Raw genomic sequence first — 21051 nt, 5'->3', positions numbered from 1 at the left:
TGTACAATTCATCCAATAATACTGGAGAACATGGTATTTTAAGGCCAGAATGCTTGGTACTTTTCAGAAAGAACAGTAGATTTTAGCTTATATTTTATTATTTTAATCAGTAGTGAGTGACAGCCCAACTTCATATGCACAGTTACACAATAAGTGCTTCACATGTTTATATGGCAGCAGAAATAGTTTTTACGTGTGTTTTTCTTGGGGGGGGGGAGGAATATTTATCCCATGTTGTACCACATCTCATAGATGGAGGATCATATGGGGATGGAACAAGGTATATATGGTCTCCAGACTTTGTTGAATTTAAACCGCCATTAACCCTATGGGAACTGCAGTCCAACAATATATGAAAGTCTACACTTTCCATCCTTTTCAAAAATGTATCAAAAGCTAAAATAATCTCCAAAGTGACAGATTGTACCACAATGCCCACTGTACTGCATGATTTCTGCTTTTTTAAAAAAATAATAATAAAATTAAATAAAATTTTTATTTCTATCCCACTTTTTGCCAGGCAATCAAAGCAACGTACAACAGGTTAAAATACATCCACAAAGCGGCGTACAACAGGTTAAAAAAAGATCCTTCGTATACTCCTGCCACATTTACCAATCTCCATTAGTTTTTAAAAACTCTAATCTTAGAAAAACAGTCTCATATTAATAGAATACTACAGTGAAGGTGGTAGCTCTGCTCCAGCTACCAGAGTATTTCAACCTAGTGAAGCTTTTAAAAAAAATAGAACAAGGTTCATGGTGTGCCTCATCCATTTGGCCTTGTAGAGCTCATCTGTGATATTTCAGCTTCTCAGGTTCCTACACACGTAAGGCAGAGAAAATGTTGCTGATGATCAGCAAAACAGTGAAACTGCCTATACATAAAATGTTAAGGTAGAGTAATTTCTCATTGCCATAGTAAGTGCAAACATTTTCGAACTGACAGTGTCCTTTTAAAAAACAGGCTGTACATGAAATTTTGCTTGAGAGATTGGAAAATGGGATTTCCAACCATGTGGGGATTTTTATTCTTTAGGGTGTATGTTAAATTGATAAGATTTATGGGATGAACCATCTTTAACTAACATGCAGTAAGTGAAAGTTAAAAGCAGTAGTCATGTAAAAAGGAAAAGGTGACAAAAAAAGGAGGGACACCCAGTCTTTTTGAAATACAGCAATTCTCCATTAATGTGACACCCTAATTCAGTGCAATACCCCATAAACCCAGTCCAGTATTATCACCGGTGAATGAGAGCACCAAAAATGTAATTTTGTTCACTGGCTAAAAACACTGGGAACATTTTGAGATTTCAAGAAAACTGAAAATAATAGCTGCTAATGCTATTTTTCCAGCTTCCTTGGGGGAGTTTCCCTCTTCCTCTCTCTAAACCTTTTTTATACATGTCTGCACCTGCTTCAGCCACTTTTGTTTCTTCTCATCACCAATGGCATATAGGAGGGCCGCCTGCAGTTCCTACATTTTCATCTGGCTGCCAAAGAGAATGACAAAACAACAACACCACCACCCCAAAAAACCTAAAGTTAGTTTGCATTTCTTTAATATTTCTGTTTCTGATAAATTGGAGGCTATAATCTCCAACACATCCCTTCCCTTCATCATGTTTGGTATCAATAACTGTTTTTTATTTGGATGCTAAAAAAGGGAGATGCCTCTGTTCTTTAGCAAGCTATTGTACATGCAAATGCTCAGAACACAGCTTAACTCTTATATCAAATGTGCTTTTTAAAAAAGTAGCAGAGACTCTGTATGTGTAATACTGTGAAAGATCCAGTGTTTTGAATTTGGATATATGAAACTCCAAGTGGATAACTTTGCATTAGAACCAGAGCTCAATCCTAATTTTTCATCCATCAAGTGCAGTAGCAATGGTCAAAAAACTGTAAGGCCTGTTGCTTGGTATGCAAGTGCATTTTATTATGAAAACACTCGTCCTACTTGTAACTGCTCTTGTCACTGGAAATACAAATACCACCATTATCAAAGTAATACTTGCTATTATTTAAAAAGTTTAAGGAGTATTATGGGCAGGTTGATCCCACCACTCCATGGCTTTCTATAGTACTTAAGAGCTGCTATTATTATTATTATTATTATTATTATTATTATTATTATTATTATTTATATAGCACTGCAGATTTGCACAGTGCTGTACATAAAAACAATAAATATAAAAGAGTAAACCTGTCTATGGCGTACAATCTAAGAAATAATAGGATAATACATATAAAATACATAGCAATACAGGAAATGGTTCAATAAAACAGGCAACAAAAAAGAACATCAAATAGCTAAGCTTCAGTTGTACAGTTCACAATTAAGCTCTTTGTTGCTAGTTATAGAATTCAGAATCCTGAGAATCCCAGACTGGGAAGTTGGAATTTAGAATATCTAGAAAATTAGAAACAAAGGAAGGGAATGTCAAGAAGGATTTTGAGGGGTGATTTCTTATTTGAAAGATGGCAGAGGAGACACAATATCCTCTTCCTTTGAACCCTACCCCACTTGTCTTGCCTGTCATGCCCAATCATGTCCCCAGACATCAGCCATTTCAACCTAAAGCAAATCATCCTCTCTCTTCTTTGCCATATGCACACCAGCCAGTCCTCTGCTCTCCTCTTTCTCATGGCTTATCTTTGCTTGCCCCTCAACCCTCTCATCCCCAATGCTTGTTGTTAACAACCCTGTGGATGAGATATCTTCAAGACTCCCTATCCTCCACTGCTCTGCTTAGGTCCTTAGATTCATATGTTTGACCTCCTTAATAGAGTCCTTCTATCTACTATGCAGTCTTCTTCTCTTTCTACTTCCTTCCACCTCTTCTAGCTTTATTGTATTTTCCAATGAGTTGTGCCTTCTCATCCTGTGACCAAAGTACGACAGGCTCAGTTTAATCATCTTTGTTTCCAGGGAGATTTCAGGCTTGGTCTGTTCTAGGACCCATCTGTTCATCTTTTTGGCTGTCCATGGTATCCCCAGCACTTTTCTCCAGCACCACATCTCAAAAAAATTTAATTTCTTCCTATCCACCTTCGTCACTGTCCAGTTCTCGCATCCATACATGATAACAGGGAATATAATGGCTTGTATGATTGTAACTGCTGTTTTCAGTTGTATATCTTTACTCTTCAGGATCGTTTCTAATGCTGTCATAGCTACCCTCCCCATTTCTAGTCTTCTTCTGATTTCTTGAGTGCAGTTTTCATTCTGATCAATGTTTGATCCAAGGTATGGGAACTCTTTTACTATTTCAATTTCCTTATTGTATAGGTTGAATTTATGTAGATCCTCTATCGTCATTATTTTTTTTCTTTATGTTCAGCAGTAAGGGATATGGTGGCTTAGTGGTTAAGACACCATTTCTGATGATTGGAAGATCAGAAGGTTGGCAGTTTGAAGCCTGAGTACTACATGATGGGGCGAGCTACTGTCACTAGTCCCACCTTCTGCCAACCTAGCAGTTTGAAAGCATGTAAATGCAAGTAGAAAATAGGTACTGCTTCTGTAGGAAGGTAATAGCATTCACTGCAGTCATGCTGGCTACATGACCACTAGAGCAGTCCTTGGACAATGCTGGCTCTTCAACTTAGTAACGAAGATGAGCACCAACACTTAGTCAGTTACGACTAGATATTCATGTCAAGGCAAGCCTACCTTTGCACTTTCTTCCCTAATCTTCCTTGTTCTAGGTCTGTAATGTTTTCTGCTAGCAGTATGATGTCATCCAGGCATCCTCACTATGCATACCCAGATATAGGGTTCGTTTCTTTAAAAATAACCCTCTCATACATTTTAAGGACACCACAGCAACCTGGAAGATTGTGCTGTCTCCCCCTCCTTTTACACCCTCACGGGTTCCTCAGAACCAGTCAGAACAAAGCAATGTTCTTAATGATAGAATGGTCACTTTTAATGTCACAAGTCAATGGTTTTGCTCACATTTCTCCTGAGGCCTATGCAGAGCACTGTAACTGCACAGAGCTCTGGTGAATTGTTCAGTCTCTCAAGGCTAGCCTGGAACATGGAGACAGAGCTCACTCACACAGCAGCAGAGGACAAAGCCTTACTGTGGGGGGTGGGGAGGATGAGCATCTGTACATTTAGCGCGCGCACGCACACACACACACACACACAGAGAGAGAGAGAGAGAGAGAGAGAGAGAGAGATTGCAAGTTATTGCTGTGCTTGTGAGCAAAGATAGATAAGAGATATGCAGGGAGAGAGGCCTCATGGTATAGGAAAAAAACAGGCATCAGCACACTCAGAAATCCAATCTAGTGTCTAGAATGAAGCAAGAAAGCTTGCTTTTAGTATTCCAGAGTGGATTTACTTTTTATTTACATTTTCACTCACTCACCCCATTCTGATGTTTTTCCTATTTCATTTCCACCTCCACCTTCTATTTCTGGTTTTTGTCTCCTCACTCCTTTATTCTGTACTGCTTCTGGTATTTTCTGGTTTCTGTTTGAGTCTAAACTTGTGTGACTTCGAAGGAGTGGTTTGATGTACTGGGGTGTTCAGCTCCTGCTCCTCCGTTTCATTCAAGAACTTGGTGAACTTACAGGCTTCCTTGCCTCATTTTGCCTTTTTTTGATGAGCCAGGAAGAACAATGTGGCCTCAAAAGAGTGCTTGTGTGCATTGTGGGATCCCTCTACTTCCTTGCACTCAGGATTTCTGCCAAGTGACTTGCCTCTGTTTGAAATAGGTTTCTGCTGGAACTTATAAAAATGGATTTTAAATTTGTGCAAAAGTGCCCCAACTGACTTCACCTATTGTGACCACCAGTCTCTATCTGCTGGTAGCTCCATTTGCAGCTACTTGTCCTGTCCTCCACTCTGCTTAGCCCCACTCGGCACCAGTCTTTACTAGGATTTCCAGTGGTTTGTTGCAACAATTCAATATGGTATACGTGTGTACACTCTCTCCTTGGACTAGCAAATTTAGAATTGAGTGTTGTTTGAGTACCTACTCAAACACTGAAATCCACTGGGTGACCTTGGGCAAGTCACACTCTCTAGGCCTCAGAGGAAGGTAAAGGGCCCATCTGATCAAATCTTGTCAAGAAAACCCCATCATATGGTCACCTTACAGATGCCATAAGTTGGAAATGATTTGAAGGCATGCAATAAGGAAGAAGAATATTGTTTTACTGAACTCCTAAGTGATCAAATTATATCTTAATATATTACATTAAAACAACTTCTTTAGTAGTAGCACATTTATTATTTTGAGCCTCTTCACGCTACACCATCTTTGACAATTTGACAATTTTACCTTTTTTTGACAAGACACCACTAAGTCTCAGCAAAATTTTAAACTTCATTTTATCGCCCAGACACCCACATACTCCCACCCTGAAAATGCTTTTCACTGAATTGCTACAGCCCTTCCAAAGGAAAGGTTATTAAAATCTCTTTTGATATCTGAAAGCAACAGGTTCTATATTTCACAAAAATTCCCTTGTATAATGCTTTAATTGCTACAGTTCCGGAATTCACTGGCATCATGTACCAAATCCTTTAACATTTACTTAACAGAATGTCGAGCACCCTGACCTCAACTGGAGCTCTCAGATCTAAAATGTGTTAGTCAGAACATATTAAAATTGCAGTGTAGACAGGGCATTTAGTATTTAACATAACTCTAGTCAGGATGGACTTTAGCATTCACAATATCACACACACTGAGTGCAATTAATCTGGGGTGGGAAGAACCACCACTACCCTTTAGCATGTCATTACAGTCACTATCACATAATTGGTGCAGACTACTGTTTCTAAGCCATGAATCAAGAGAGCACAAAGCCCGATTTCAGTTGCTTTTTAAGCATAGAGGGTGGTCAATAATAGTTAAACTTTAAATACAGTATTCAAAGATAACCAATCTTTTTTATATTCAGAATTACACACATTATAATATATTACAATATTTATATTACAGTACTGTATACTACAGTACCACCACCAGATTTGCACATTTTATTTTGTTCTCATTTCTACTGCAGCTTTGAAATTTGCTACCTGCCTCTACCTATGTGCAGAAGGAGGCAGGGAAGGGAAGAATATGAGCAAATGTCCCCCCTAGGCATTTGCACATTATTTACACAGCCACTTTCATCAGTGGCAGAACTTATAATAGCAATCTGCTGCATCTTTTCTGATCTGGAAATGCAGCAAGAGGGTCATAGCTCAGTGGCATGTGCCTCACATACAGAAGGCTTGAGGTTCAGCCCCGGAGAGTGTCATTACCCACCAGGACAGAAAACAATAGGTAGATGGACCAATTGTCGAAGGTTGCATCTACTTTGTACAAATAATGCAGTTACTTTAAGTGCTGCACCTCCATCCTATGGAATCCTGGAATTTGTAGTTTTACATTTCAGCAACTGTTGTAGCAAATAATTTGCACTTGACAAACATCACATACATTAAAATTTTCATATGATCCAATATCAGCTGAAACAACATTTTTGTCAGAGAAAATTCATACAATTGTTTCAGAACCATTGAATGAAAAAACATTGAGTTGTGTGATTATGCAAAGCAGTCCTATTTTTTAGTTAATATTTACACATAGTCAAAGCAAACTGTACTATGACAAGGATGCTTAGAAAAGTGGTTACCACATTATAACTCACTATTAAAACATTGGAATAACCACTCCAGCTAATTTGTAGAGGCATAGAGGCGTAGAGTTTAAGTATTATAATACTATAGTTTTTTGTGGGTTTTTCAGGCTATGTGGCCATTTTCTAGAAGAGTTTCTTCCTGACGTTTCGCCAGCATGTATGGCTGGCATCCTCAGAGAATGCTTGCCTGGAAAGGAGTTGGGTTTATATATTGTGTGACCTGGAAAGGCAGGAGTGATTTACATGTGGATTGTTCTGTTGCTAATGGCAGGCCTCAGGCTAGGAGAGTCTGCAAAAGAGGATTAGTGTCTGTTTGATTAGTGCTCATTGTCTGCTGGGAAACCCGACACTGGGAGATTTATCATTTGCATTTGTTGAGTCTTCATCTTGCTATTTTTCAGGACTGGTAGCCAAACCTAGTTTACTTTAAGGGTTTGCTCTTTTCTGTTGAAATTGTCCAGGTGTTTGTGGATTTCAACGGTTTCCCTGTGCATCCTGACATGGTAGTTGTCGGCATGGTCCAGAATGTTTTCAACACTGGCGAAATGTCAGGAAGAAACTCTTCTAGAACATGGTCACATAGCCCAAAATCCACAAAAAAACTATGGATGACAGCCATAAAAGCCTTCGACTTCATATTATAATACTGAACATCCAGCCTAAAGAAGAATATCCATAATTCTAAATCCTGCCCACTAGTGCCATTTTAGCTGCCCTATTCCCAGTAAGGTTATTACCTTTCAGTGGCTTTTTGGTTTTATATAACAGACCTACATTTTTATGGTAAACAAAGTACTCTAAGTATTCTGTCCAGGTACTTAGGTGTTTATAGTAATGCTGGAGGAAGCCTTATAGAATTGGTGGAATAAGTTATAAATAACCACCCCCCAGAAGAAACTCAGTATGCTACTCTAAAATTCCCATGGAGATTCTAACCTCTAAACATCTGACCCTCTAAACACCTAATCCTAACTCTAATTCAACTCACTGTCCTGCCTCCCAGAAAGAAGAAATTTCCAGAACTCTACTCAGCTACATACCTGCCTCTTATAAGGGAGGCAATATACGCTTCCCAACACAGAGAGACACATATATGCACAATATTCATTTATATTAATTCATTTAAACTAACCAAAAGCTTTCCACCCCACACACTCTTATGTTCCAAATATGGGAAATTACTATTTTGCAGAATGAATATAATGACACACTAGTTTCATCTATAACTGAGCAGTGGAAAGGAGATGCTTTGGGATCCTAGGTCAAGTCACCAAATGTGGCTTCCTTGTTCTGCTTTGAGTTATCCAGTGCCCAAATTCATCCTCAGCTTTGACAACCTAGAGACTGCCTAAGAGATTTTCTACTCTCGCCTTCCAAAGGGGCCTATAAGCTTCATGCTCTGAATTGCTGCTTGTGCAGTTTTGGATAGTGACACTTTTAGAGGGTTATTTTCCCCAAAAAAATGGATAATCAACATTCATTGCCTTTTAATGCCCTTCCTATTCCCAACAAGCCTAAAAGCCATCAGAGTGTAACATGATCAGTCTAATTTGGTAAGTATTCTCTCATAAATCTCAGCACAACATGCAGAATACATTATTAAGACTATCAGCTTTCCCCTACCTGCCTTTTTAAAGTATCCTTGCCAGATTTGTGGTCTTTGCACATAATTCTTCAGAATCTTTTTGGTTAACCTAATGTAGGGTTGGATTTTGACAAAACCACCTGTGCAATCTTGGATGCAGAATATAAACTTATCGCAGCTCAGTTATGGATGATTATAACATTATTATTTTATTCATTCTTCTTAAAGTAACTTTCCAAGCTCTGTTCAGGTTCTCATTCCTCTCCAGCACTTATCCAGAGGTGAAGTTTTTTTGTTTGTTTTTGTTTTTACTTTGGGGATGAGTTTTTAGTCGTCATCCCCTGTGTCTCTCTTTCCAAGGTCACTTCCCATCTCTATCCCCTTTCTGTAACACCCATTTGTGACTTTCACATCCTATTACACCACACTGAAATTCTTTCCACATAATATTTTAAGAGAAGCAAATACATTCAATATAAAGTACACTTTTAGAAAAATATAAATTACACAGAAGCTCTGCATAATGAGCACAATCCTGCCAAAGTTAACATTGATTGCAATGGGAGAGATATAAGTATGTACCTCTTTCGCTGCCCCATAACCCGCTCTGTAAGAGATAGATTTCTTCCAGAGTTGCTGAAAGGACAAGAGCACTGGTCAAATTTACAGAATATTGACTTCCTGCTTTCAAAATAACAATGACAAAATCATTCAAAAAGTAGCAATATTCACAATAGCTTCAGCCAAAGCTAAACAAATGCATAAGGATTCCCACGTATTTTTGTTCTAGTACAAACCATTTTAGTATTTGGGTCATTCCTTTGATTTGTGAAACCCTTTCATAATAACTGCTTTGATCTGATGCTCTTTTATTGTTTCCAGCTTTATTGTTTGCATTTAATCCATGGAACTGATTGTAACTTTTTATAAAGATTTACCAGGATCCCAATTTGCCATGAATGTATAATGCCCCCTCCAAAACATAGAACTTGAAAATGGATTTAATAGTTTTAGTGTGGTTCGTATGCCATACACACACACATACACACACACGTTTATTGTGCCTTTCACATTGTCTGTGCATTAAAAAGTCTTACATTTTAAAATGTGGATTTGCTCAATGTTCCCTCGAACCATATAGCTTGATATTACAATTTGTTGATTCCTTTAGCAATGCCATGTAGTGCTTTAAATCCCTCTTTTTTCTTTTCCTTTCTGGTGTCACATAATGGCTGAGATCCTTCATTTGGCACATAGCTCCACCTGCATAGTTTGCCATCCTCCCCCCTATCCTGACAGCCATCAAGCCATGGTATGGGCGGCTGCAGCAGCAGTTCAAATCATGAAGTAGCAGCTAGACTCATCTCGGGGGGGGAATGAGGGTGCACTCATGGATAGACTGCACTCTCTTAAAATTCCCCTACCAGTTCAGAGCAATGATTTCTTTCTGGTCTGAATTGCCTGCCTGCTTCCCTCTCCACCCATAAGAAAGTGAAATAACAGCTCCTTCCAAGGCTTGAAGCTCCGGGGAGATCTTTGGAACAGAGCACAAAGGCAAGAGAATGGCTCCCTGCACCCTGTAGAAAAAAGGGAACTGCTTATGTGTAAGCCACACTTATGTACACACATGTAAGGAAAGGTTGAAGGAGCTGGCCATATTTAGCTTGGTGAAGAGAAAATGGAGAGGTGACATGATTGCACTCTGCAAGTACCTCAAGGGCTGCCACAGAGAGGAGAGGACTTGATTGTTCATTGCTGCCCCAGAAAGTATGACCAGGTCTAATGGTTTGAATTTACAGGAGAGCAGATTCTGATTGGCCATTAGAAGGAATCTCTTGATAATAAGAGTGGTTTAGAAGTGGGACCAATTACCTAGAGAGGTAGTGGAGCCCTGGTGGCACAGTGGGTAAATGCCTGTACTGCAGCCATTCACTCGAAACCACAAGGTTGCGAGTTCAAGACCAGAAAAAGGGCCCAAGCTCGACTCAGGCTTGCATCCTTCCAAGGTCGCTAAAATGAGTACCCAGACTGTTGGGGGCAAATTAGCTTACTTGCTAATTAGCTTACTTGCTGTTCACCACTATGACCTTTGGAATAGCGGTATATAAATAAAACAAATTATTATTATTATTATTATTATTATTATTAGTGGGATCTCCTTTTCTGGATGACTTGAAAAAGCGACTGGACAGCTACCTGTTGGGGATGCTTTAGGTGCCGATCCTGCACTGATCTGAGATTGGACTGGCCCATGAGGATTCTTCCAATTGTATGATTCTATGAGAAATGATATGTTTTATTTCTCCTTAACTTTTTGAGTGGTATCAGTGTAACATAATACTTAACTTTGGCTTGATATGCCCAATATGAATAGCATTTAGCATTTACAGTTCTATACTACTTCATAGTGAACTCAGCACTTTCTAAGTGGTTTACAATCTGTAAGCCAATTGGTCCCAACAAGCTGGGTACTCATTTTATTGACCTAGGAAAGGATGGAAGGCTGAGTCAACCCAGAGCCCTGGGATCAAACTCACAACCTTGCAGCTGCAGTACCAGCATTTAAACACTGCACCATCAGGGCTCCCTATAGAACAGAATATTTAGCTACAACATTAAGACAACACAAATTGAAAACAAAATTGTATATAAGAGGGAGCACTGGGGGAAAATAATAATAAGGAAAGATGCTTTAAATGGAGGAAGCAAGCAGGAACAAAGTTAACATTGTTGTGTACTAAGATGTGGGAAAAGGTTGATAAAAAATGCCTGCTGCTGATGCAGTTTAAAAGGAAGCAGAATGTACTGACCTACTTCACAACTTGTATTCTGACTACCTTATATTAAGCTAATCATTCTCATTGATTTAAAGCCAAAATCCAACTTTCTGCAGAAGGCCTCCCTTGCAAGGTTATTAATAAAGCACAGTGTGAAACAGTAGTTCAGTGATGCAGTGTCATGACACTTAGAATATGGAAGAAACATCTTCTAAGGAATCTGCTATCAAATAATCTTTGATGCTTACTGTACACTTGGAGCTCCATTGCAACACTTAGCAAGCATCAGTCAAGATGGACAATTGCCAAGGGCGGGATGAGAATGGGGAAAGAGAATCTGCCTTTGCTTCAAGTTAAAAAAAAATACACCACATGTACCTATTCTGAACTTAAAGGCAAACCATTATTGCTGAGAACAAATGAAGACTGAAGTACAGCTATCATTTAGACAAAGTGTTAACTGAAATTAAAAGTCATACTGATCTCTGGGACTAAGAAGAGCAAACTGTTTTCTCTGGTGTATTCAAATACCATAGCAAATGGAACCACAATAATAAAAAGAAATACTAAAAATTTTTTTCCCAAGTTACTTGGTAGAATATTTGAGGCAAATAAGAAACCTCCAAGAACACGACCTTCAACATATTTGATGCCATCCAGTGTGTAACACAACACAGCATAAAGAGTAACTAGAAGATTTACAATCCAAAAACGAAGATTTTACTTTGCCATGGTGAATTCACTGTTCATAAAACAGAAAGAGAGCACTTCAGTGGAAAATGTTGGCAGACCTCTTGGGAGTAACAGGGCACATTAATTTATATGACATGCTGCCTTGTTTCTCTAGTAGAGGCCCATAGGAGGGGTTTGCTACTCTGAGCTTTTACTTAGGTCTCTAATGAAAATAAAAATGTGTAAGCCCATTTATTGTGCACTGTACTAAATTTGATACCTTTAAAAAAATCAAAATGTCTTTCTTCAGGTGTTCACAAAGTGGTGTCAAAACTGCATTAATTCTGCAATGTAAATGCAGCCTCTCTCACCAGGCTGGTAACTGAGCAATGGGGGAGATTGTGGACCTGTGCCTCACCAATTCACTCCCTCCCCCAGAAAATATTAAAAGAAGAGTAAAAAACATGAGAAAAAACAGGATTACAGCACTTCCCCCCCCATAGCCTAAAAAAGCAATTAAGTAATAGATAATGTTGCATGCGAGATGAGGTCCCTGAATCATTAGTGGATTACATAATGTCCTCTAGGTCTTGCAACCTATTTTACATTTGGCTCCCTCTCGAGTGGTCAGTTTTGCATTTGGCTACTTGAATCAATTCATTGGAAGCACTTATTAAAATGGAATTACATACTTAGAACAAGGTAAAGAAAAATAAGCCCAGATCATTTTGGCAACACAGCCAAGAAGACTGAGAGACATGAATTATGCCAAAAAAGGCCAATTGTCAAAAAATTGGCTAAACGTCCTTCTGTTTCAGACAATAGCTTATAAAGAAATTAAGGAGTCAGTTAAACTGATTCACTTTAGAGGAGCCTGCCATCATAAGGCTGAGAGAATTCCAGTAGCTCAATAGTCAGACACAGAGACTGTCAATGGTCCCTCGAGCAATTAATTTCCTCTGAGCTCCTCACCACTGCATTATACAGAAGTGGATATGGGATCTTACCCACACTTATCAGAAAAGGCCAAAAAGAGAACTGAACTGGCATCTTGCAAGCCTTATCTGGTACCTGTGGTTTAAAATGGTAATAGAGAGAAGGGAAGGGGAAATCACCAAACACAGAGAAAATGCTCTGCAATAACAGCAACAAGATCTTCTAAGAAAACGCTGAGCTCAAACTAATCACTAGGATAGAGGTTAAACTTTCATAGGTGGAGAATAAGCTATGGTGTTTCACTTTCTGTATAAAACACATATTAGTAAGAGTTGTTTGTAACTGTAACACCATGAAAATGTTGGTTATTCTTTGTGGGCTTTACATGCATGTGAGGATTTATAGTTGTACCAGACATATCTTGATATACTGTGTGGGTGTGCACACTTGTTCATACACAGAAAGAAAGAGCAAGAATGAATCACAGAGAGGGGCTTCAAATTGCCCATAGGCATGCATTACCTAACATATTTGTTGTTATATACCTCTGAGTCATTTCTGACTTAGGGTGTACTATGGGGTTTTCTTGGCTAGATTTGTTCACACAGGGCATTTGCCACTGCCTTCCTCTGAGGCCAAAAGTGTGTCACTTACCTAAGGCCACCCACTGTTTTTATGGCAGATCAGAGAATCAAAACTTGGTCTCTGAGAGTCCTAGACCAGCACTAAAATAAGTAGACCGCACTGGCTCATACAGTTTTGTGTGTTTTCTCAGTAAAGGGTCCTCTTTCTATTCTTTCTAGGATGAAGCAGTGTCTGCAACTTTGGGACCAAAGTTAAGCAGTCCTGCCACCTACTCAGTCCTCAAAATATTTTTCATTCATTCTATCACTTGCATCTGTCTGACTGAAATTCTACAGGTTACTTGCCTAGGGACACATCTGTGATGTGTGCCATTTTTATGTAAATTGTCCGTACACCATAGGAAAAAAAAATCCCCTGCAAATTTGAAAACTCTCCCTTGTTGAAATCCACTGTATCCATCTGTCTGAAATGTGACAGTGTTCCTATCCTTAGAAAAAACAACTGTGTCTGAAAATTTCATCCAGTTGTATTAAAAAAAAAGGTTAATATTACAGACATCCACATTTTAAAAAGTATTCGCACCTTTTAAAGACATGAAATCTAGCATGGAATCTCTTGCACCTATGAATCTGAAATCTGCCACACTGTCAGAGAAGTATTTCAAAACAGTAGAAGCAGTATCATTTGCTCTCCTCACAATAATCAATGAGAAAGCATAAAGTGTTTTGGATTTCTGAAGCAAAGCTCCATTTCAGACCCAAAGCAAAACAGTCCAGACACATTACAAATGGAGAAATAAACCACATATAGTTGTGTATAAGTCAACCTCACATATACATCAAGGCCAGGTTTGGGGGTCAAAAGTATGGATTTTTATTTGATCCATATGTAAGTCGAAGATAAATCTAAGGCCATGCAACAAAGAGTGTAAACAAAGGAAAACAATGCCAGAGAAGTTACAAAATTTAAGCAGGCATAACTGTTTGTGCTTACCCTAAAGGATAGGTGGATGAGGAGGGAACTATGATAAATAGTGTCTGTAATGTGCAATATGTGTGGGAAGCAACCTGGCATAGGTGGGACTAAGAAAAACATGCATATGTCAAAAAGGATGTAAAGGCAAAGCAAATAAAATACAGTGGTACCCCGGGATACGAAATACCCACGTTACGAAATTTCCGGGATACGAAAAAATCCCATAGGAAATAACTGTTCCGGGTTACGAAGGTTATTTCGGGTTACGAAGAAAATTTTGGTGCTTTTCGGCGCTTTTTCGTACGAAATCGCGGCTTTTCCCCATTAGCGCCTATGGCATTTCGGCTTGCGAATGCTTTTCGGGTTACGAAAGCGGCGGCGGAACGAATTAATTTCGTAACACGAGGCACCACTGTAGTGACTATGGGGTTGTGCACACCGGCATCTTTGGCCACATTGGGGGCAGAGTCGGGCATAGCGTCTACACAATGCATGCCCTGGCTCTGTCCCAGGGCGGTGTGACATCACATGCTGCACCACATGGCGTGCGGTGTCATGGCACTCTTCTGGTGCTGCGTCCAAACAAACAGCTTCGTTTATATACCACTTCATACCAAACTAGCAGTGTCTAATCACTTTACAACTGTAAGCTAATTGCTCCCAACAATCTGGGTAGTATTCATTTTAGCGACCTCAGAAGGATGCAAGCCTGAGTCGAGCTTGAGACCTTTTGCTAGTATTGAACTCGCAACCTTATGATTTTGAGTGAGTGGCTGCAATACAGGCATTTAACCACTGTGCCACCAAGGCTCCACACAGCACACAGCTATTGCACCCTTTGCAGGGCACAAAAAGGAGCCGCTTTTTGCTACTTCTTTTTGTGTCCTGCAAAGGCCAGATTGGGGCCACAGTGTGTGGTTGCCAGGGGCCCAATCTGGCTATAAAAGAGGTGGCTGGAGGCTGCCCCTTCAGGGATCTCTGCACAGCCCCTATGTTAATAGTGATAATAGCTTTAATGTCAATGTGATAAGTTTGGCTGATCTCAATTAAGAAAAGATAAAAAAAATATACACAAATATCTTATTTGAATCCTTCAATGCCTAATTCCTTATTGCTGGAATAATACCGCTAGAATCCCTTTTTCTGAGTAGAGTGGTAAAAGATGAGAACTTGATCCATTCTGGGATAACCTAGGAGCCTTGGTGGTGCAGTGGTTAAATGCCTGTACTGCAGCCACTCACTCCCAAATAATAAGGTTGCGAGTTCAATATCAGTGAAAGGACTCAAGCTCGACTCAGTCTTGCATCCTTCCGAGGTCACTAAAATGAGTACCCAGATTGTTGGGTGCAATTAGCTTACACATTGTGAACCACTTAGGGAGTGCTTAAATGCACTGATAAGCGGCATAGAAATGTACTTGCTATTGCTGTAATCTAAAAGAAGTACCTGGGATAACCTAAAAGAAGCACTGACTCCTCCCTACTCCCTTGGTTCTCCTTTAAGGGGGGAGCACCAAACAGCCAACATCATCATTTTCCTACCCAAGCATTAAAAAATGCCAGATGTGGTGTACCAGCAGAGAGAGGAGAAGAGGTTAGTGCTTCTTTTAGGATTTTCTAGGATGGACTAAACTCTCACCTTTTGACACGCTGAATGGGGAATGATTCTTTTTTATATATAAGAGTTAAGGTTCAATAGTTACATTGATCCATGGATAAGTTAACCCAGGTTTTTTGGGGCGCGTTTTTTGATTGAAATTTCTAGACTTATATCAAGTACAATTGCCCCTCTGTTTTTGCAGGGGTCAGTTCCAAACCCCCCCCCCCCCTTTGCACACAAATGGAAAATAGCCAATATTCAAGCCCCATTGGCTTGAATGGCAGCACACCCCATTTTGGCCCCCTCTGTTTGCCGCCCACAAACGGGCAAAAACAGAGGATGACTGTATATACAGTAAGTTTCTCTCTCTCTCTCTCTCTCGTGTATTATAGTGGAACCCAAGGTTATCCAGTGAAGCTGAAGTGTGTCCAGGACATTCAAAAGAAAGTAACTCTTCACATAGGTCATAAACTATGGAAATCGCTACTAGAAGATGTTGTGATGTCCTTCAACACAGATGTTATTAAAAGAAAATGATACAAATTCAGGAAGGATAAACATACTGGTAGCTACTAGTCATGATGGCTATCTGTTACCTCCAGCATACGAGTCACAAGGCATCTGAATATTAGTTGGGATGTCCTGTTTATAGGATTCCCATAGACATCTGGATGACCACTGTGGGAATAGTATGATCCAGCAAAGGTCTATATAGATTATAAACAGTATACAATCTATTTTTTTCTAAATATATGTTTCAGTAGTTTTGATGTGGTAATTATTAATTGTATTAGGATTTTATTTTATATATGTGCTGCCTTAGACCCCACCTTAGGAGAAAAGCAGCAAATAAATGGAAGAAGAAGTAGGTCCTCAAATATAATTTTGGGCATAAAGGTGGATCCCAGACTACTGACAAAATAATCTGATAACAAAAAGAAAAAAGAAAAAGAAAAATGGAAAAAACAGAGTGGGTCCCTTTAATAAAACTAAATGGGAAGCTCTTCCCCATAAAGCAAATACTAAAGAATTCAGGCATCTCTGTGTTTAACATCAGAGATCTTAATCTTTGCAAGATGTAGTCTTATGTTCTAGGTTATCTCAGCTGGAGGGTGGTTGCATGAGGAAGAGTTAGGCAGAATACTTAGTCCAAAATTTGCATTGTATGCTACTGAATGCAATTTGCACAGATTAAGAATTATCTGACCAGATCTACCACTATCCTGTGGATTTTACATTCTTTGGGGGATTGTAGGTGTGTGTTTCAAAAGGCCATTCATGAAACTATATTAAGGTGCCTGGCTTCTATTAATGTTATGTCCTTTGACATCCAGTCAGTGAAAGATAAAAGATGGCATTAACTTTTCACAGTGGAGTGAAATGAACATGTTAAAAGAAATGAGCAAATACTAAATAGATGTGCAGTGCAAGGTGACCCAGTCGACTTTAACAGAGTACCAAAATATAATCAAATAAAACCTATGATCTTTAGACTGGAAAAATGGTGAGCCAGGAAGGCAAACACAATTTTTAAATCTGCAAAGACCAACTGAAATAAATCATGCATAAATTGTAACATGCAGCTGAGTCTGCTACAACTACTTGATACCTGCAAGGGCATCAATATTGAAAGGGTGAGCCTGAGTCAGGTTCAGCTCAGCTTTCCTTGGAACTTCATCCTCTTTCTACCTACTCTCTCCAGATTATACAAAACATAGAAGCATCAGTGCCAACAGCCTAACACATGCAATGGGAACCTGCACTCATTTTTTACATTATTATTATTGCTGTCTGCTTGGTAAACAGAAAAGCTTACTCTTTGCTGGAGACAGATACATAAACTATCACCAGTATGCCTTACGAAAGGGCCCTTCTTCTACCCTTTATGACAATTCTTACACCCACCTAATTGGCAATACAGTGAATTTAACATTTATAGTTTTTAGTTAACAACCAAAGTGGCTTACAATAAAAAAAATCAGCATAATATATAGTTAAATTTCACATTCAAGTAAAAGCAAAGTACAAGTATCAGCATTACTAATTATCAACAGAAACAGAAACAAGTGATCCTGCTACCATTAGACAAACTAAATCAGCTAGCTGCCTTGGACAGATGTGGGATGCTGTGTTGTCACAGCATTTAAGTACAGTCAGCTTCATGTCCGCAGGGGTTTCCAGATCCCCCCCCCCACAGATGCCAAAAACCATGGGACCTCAAGTCCCATGGCTTGTATTGGCAGTGTACCATGCACACAGCCATGTGCACACACTGCCATTAGGGACAATGGGACAGGGCCATCCACAGATTTTTTATTCTCAAAGATCAACTACTTCAACACTCTCACAATGCACTGGTAATTTGAACCATTGGTTCAGGGTCTACTGTTGAACAACAGAAGGGAAATTTGGTTTGTCATCCCTTCAAAGGATATGAAGTAGGATTCCTAGATCTATGAACTCGACCTCTCTAGTCTTCAAAACAAAGGGAGGAGATCTCAAGGTAAGAGTGCTGCCTTGAAAATAAAATTCTCCTTTTATTGTGTGCTACTTACTCCTGTTGCTGCACACTGCTTCATAGCAGCTGCTGTAGACACTCCTGAACATCTCTTCCTCATCTCAAGAGTTTCTCAAACTACAACTAGCATCACGACTCAATGGGAGAGAGGTCAATGGACGAAAAGGCTGAACTGCCTCAGTATTCATTGAATACAGTACCACAAGATTGCTGCTTTGTGGCTTGATATTTTGTTATTAACTTTCTCAATCCTATTCCTTCCTATGTGGCTGAAGCCACAATATAATTCCCTTTCTTTATCTGAGGGATAAGTGGGCTGCACCACTATTAGCAGAAAATGTGGTAGGAATGGCTTTCATCTTTTCCTTCCTCCATAACTGTCATCCTTCGGCCTGGGAGGGAGTGAATAGGCTGGCCCAGCTCCATCAGGGGCTAGCCTGAAGATAGAGGCTCCTCCCTCCATAACTGTCATCCTTCGGCCTGGGAGGGAGTGAATAGGCTGGCCCAGCTCCATCAGGACTAGCCTGAAGATAGAAGCTCCTCCCTCCATAACTGTCATCCTTCGGCCTGGGAGGAAGGGAATAGGCTGGCTTAGCTCCACCAGGGCTAGCCTGAAGATAGAGGCTCCTCCCTCCTTAACTGTCATCTTTCGGCCTGAGAGGGAGAGAATAGGCTGGCCCAGCTCCACCAGGGCTAGCCTGAAGAAGAAGAGCCATCCCTCTAGTCCATCTGCCTTGGTCCAGGCCTCAGAGGGAGAGAAGAACCACTGGACCTCATCCCCTTCCCCACCACCATTCCCTTCTCCTTTTGTGTCATGTCTTTTAGATTGTAAGCCTGAGGGCAGGGAACCGTTGTATGAAAAATAATAATTGTAAGCCGCTCTGAGAGCCAATAGGGCTGAAGGGCGGGGTATAAATAATGTAAATAATAATAATAATAATAATAATAATAATAATAATAATCTTGACATAACTGGTTTCAGACTTCTAATTCTGGGTGACTTCAACATCCCACTCGAGACCAGTTTAACAGGTGCGGCTCGGCAGTTCATGGATTCCATGACAGGCCTGGACCTGTCCCAATTGGGTTCCGGGCCAACACACTATGCGGGTCATACCCTCGATGCAGTCTTCAGCACAAAGCAGGAATATCTGTGGGAGGAGGTAATTAATACCACTGCACTGTCATGAACGGATCATTTCTTGTTCAGAAATTATCAGAAATGACTAAGAGCCACTGTTCGTCCCACCGGGGGTGGAGGACTCATTAGAACGATCCGCCCTCAAAGACTAAAGGAGCCAATAAGGTTCCAGAAAGCCTCAGAGAATTCCTTGGTTAGTAATGGTGGTGATTCTGCCGAAGCCCTGGTCAACAGCTGGAACATCGACCTTACCAGAGCTATTGACATGATTGCTCCCAAGCGTCCTTTCCAACCCACTTCAAATCGCCAACCATGGTATACAAAAGAACTCAGGATGATGAAGCAGGTTGGACAACTAGAGCGTGCCTGGCGAAAATCTCAGCTCTTATCTGACAGGACTCGGTATAGAAAGTTTCTTTGTTCCTAGAGAAAGGCAATAAATGCAGCACGGAATTCTTTCTCCTCTGCAGTATTGTGTCTGCAGAGTCATGTCCGGAAGAACTGTTTAGGGTGGTAAGGGAACCGACACAGACTCCACCTATGCAAAACCCTTTACTTAACCCGACAACAGCCTGCTGTGACGCTTTTAACAACTACTTTGTAGATAAAATCCTATTATTTTTATTATTAAAATTTTTCAGATAAAAGCCAACTTGGACGCCGAGATTATAGCAGAATTGACTGATGAGGTGTCCAGTAAACCCATTTTTGAGATTAAACTGGATCGGTTCGAGTTGGTGAGTACCGATGATATGGACAAGATCCTTAGAAAAGTGAAGAAGACGAAGTGCCCCCTCGATCCCTGCCCATCATGGCTGACCGTCCAGGGGGGTGATGCCTTGATGGCATTTCTCAAAAATGTCATCAATGCATCCTTTAGGGATTATCTAGATCAGGGGTAGGCAACCTTTTGGAGCCGGGGGCCGGGTTGGTGTCCCTCAGACAAGTCGGGGGGCCGAAGCCGGGGGGTGGAGCTTCCACCCTCTGGGGCGGAGCCACCCTCTGGGGCGGAGCCACCCTCCGGGGCAGAGCCTCCACCGAAGCCCTGCAAGGAGGAGGAGGCGTGTGCCCGCCCTCTCCTCCTCGGTCCCTTTCTGGGCAAACACCCCCAACCTACATTCCAAAACACACACAACAGCACAGTTGTGCATTTCACATGGCTTTACTTAACATGGCCTCTTGCATATTTCAGAGGCTTATTCCATAATCAAACCCCTTGGGTTTAACATGGCTATGCATATTGAACATGTCAAGGTGGTTTCACCGTTCTTGGACCAAGTGTACTTCTCAGAAGTGTGTACTTGGTCAAGGGACTTTGTTTTTTCTTCACTGCGCATGAGTTTGTAAAAATCACAGCAACTTACATTGGCCTTGCCTCAGAGGCTTTCTCATATCAATATCACCATTAAAGAACCAAAAACACACAGAAAAGGCACTTTGGAAAGTCACACTCTCTTGGCTTCAGAAACAGTGCGTGCATGCCTCTCAAGCTGACTCATATCATTATCACCATCATCATCATCATCATCATCATCATCAACATCATCATCATCACCACACTATCACTGTCAAAGCAAGGGAGACTTGTTAGCATTAAAAGCACACAAAAGACA

At 40.3% G+C, this 21051-nt stretch overlaps 1 protein-coding gene across 2 annotated transcripts in view; it reads right to left on the bottom strand.

The window, feature by feature from the left end:
- The window catches only part of FIGN (fidgetin, microtubule severing factor), a 167437-nt gene that overhangs the window by 84465 nt on the left and 61921 nt on the right, over nucleotides 1-21051 (bottom strand). Inside the window, exon 3 of one of the 2 annotated variants that reach the window (XM_042446127.1) lies at nucleotides 8818-8871. The exons of the other annotated variant lie outside the window; for it this stretch is intronic. Coding sequence (XP_042302061.1) covers nucleotides 8818-8871 — 54 coding nt within the window. The remainder of the gene's footprint in view (nucleotides 1-8817; nucleotides 8872-21051) is intronic. 2 annotated transcript variants of the gene reach the window in all.

This window comes from Sceloporus undulatus, chromosome 1, assembly GCF_019175285.1.
Source record: "Sceloporus undulatus isolate JIND9_A2432 ecotype Alabama chromosome 1, SceUnd_v1.1, whole genome shotgun sequence".
Lineage (NCBI taxonomy): Eukaryota > Metazoa > Chordata > Lepidosauria > Squamata > Phrynosomatidae > Sceloporus > Sceloporus undulatus.
The sequence above is the reverse complement of the archived record's forward strand: the minus strand, read 5'-3'. Positions and strand labels throughout refer to the sequence as shown.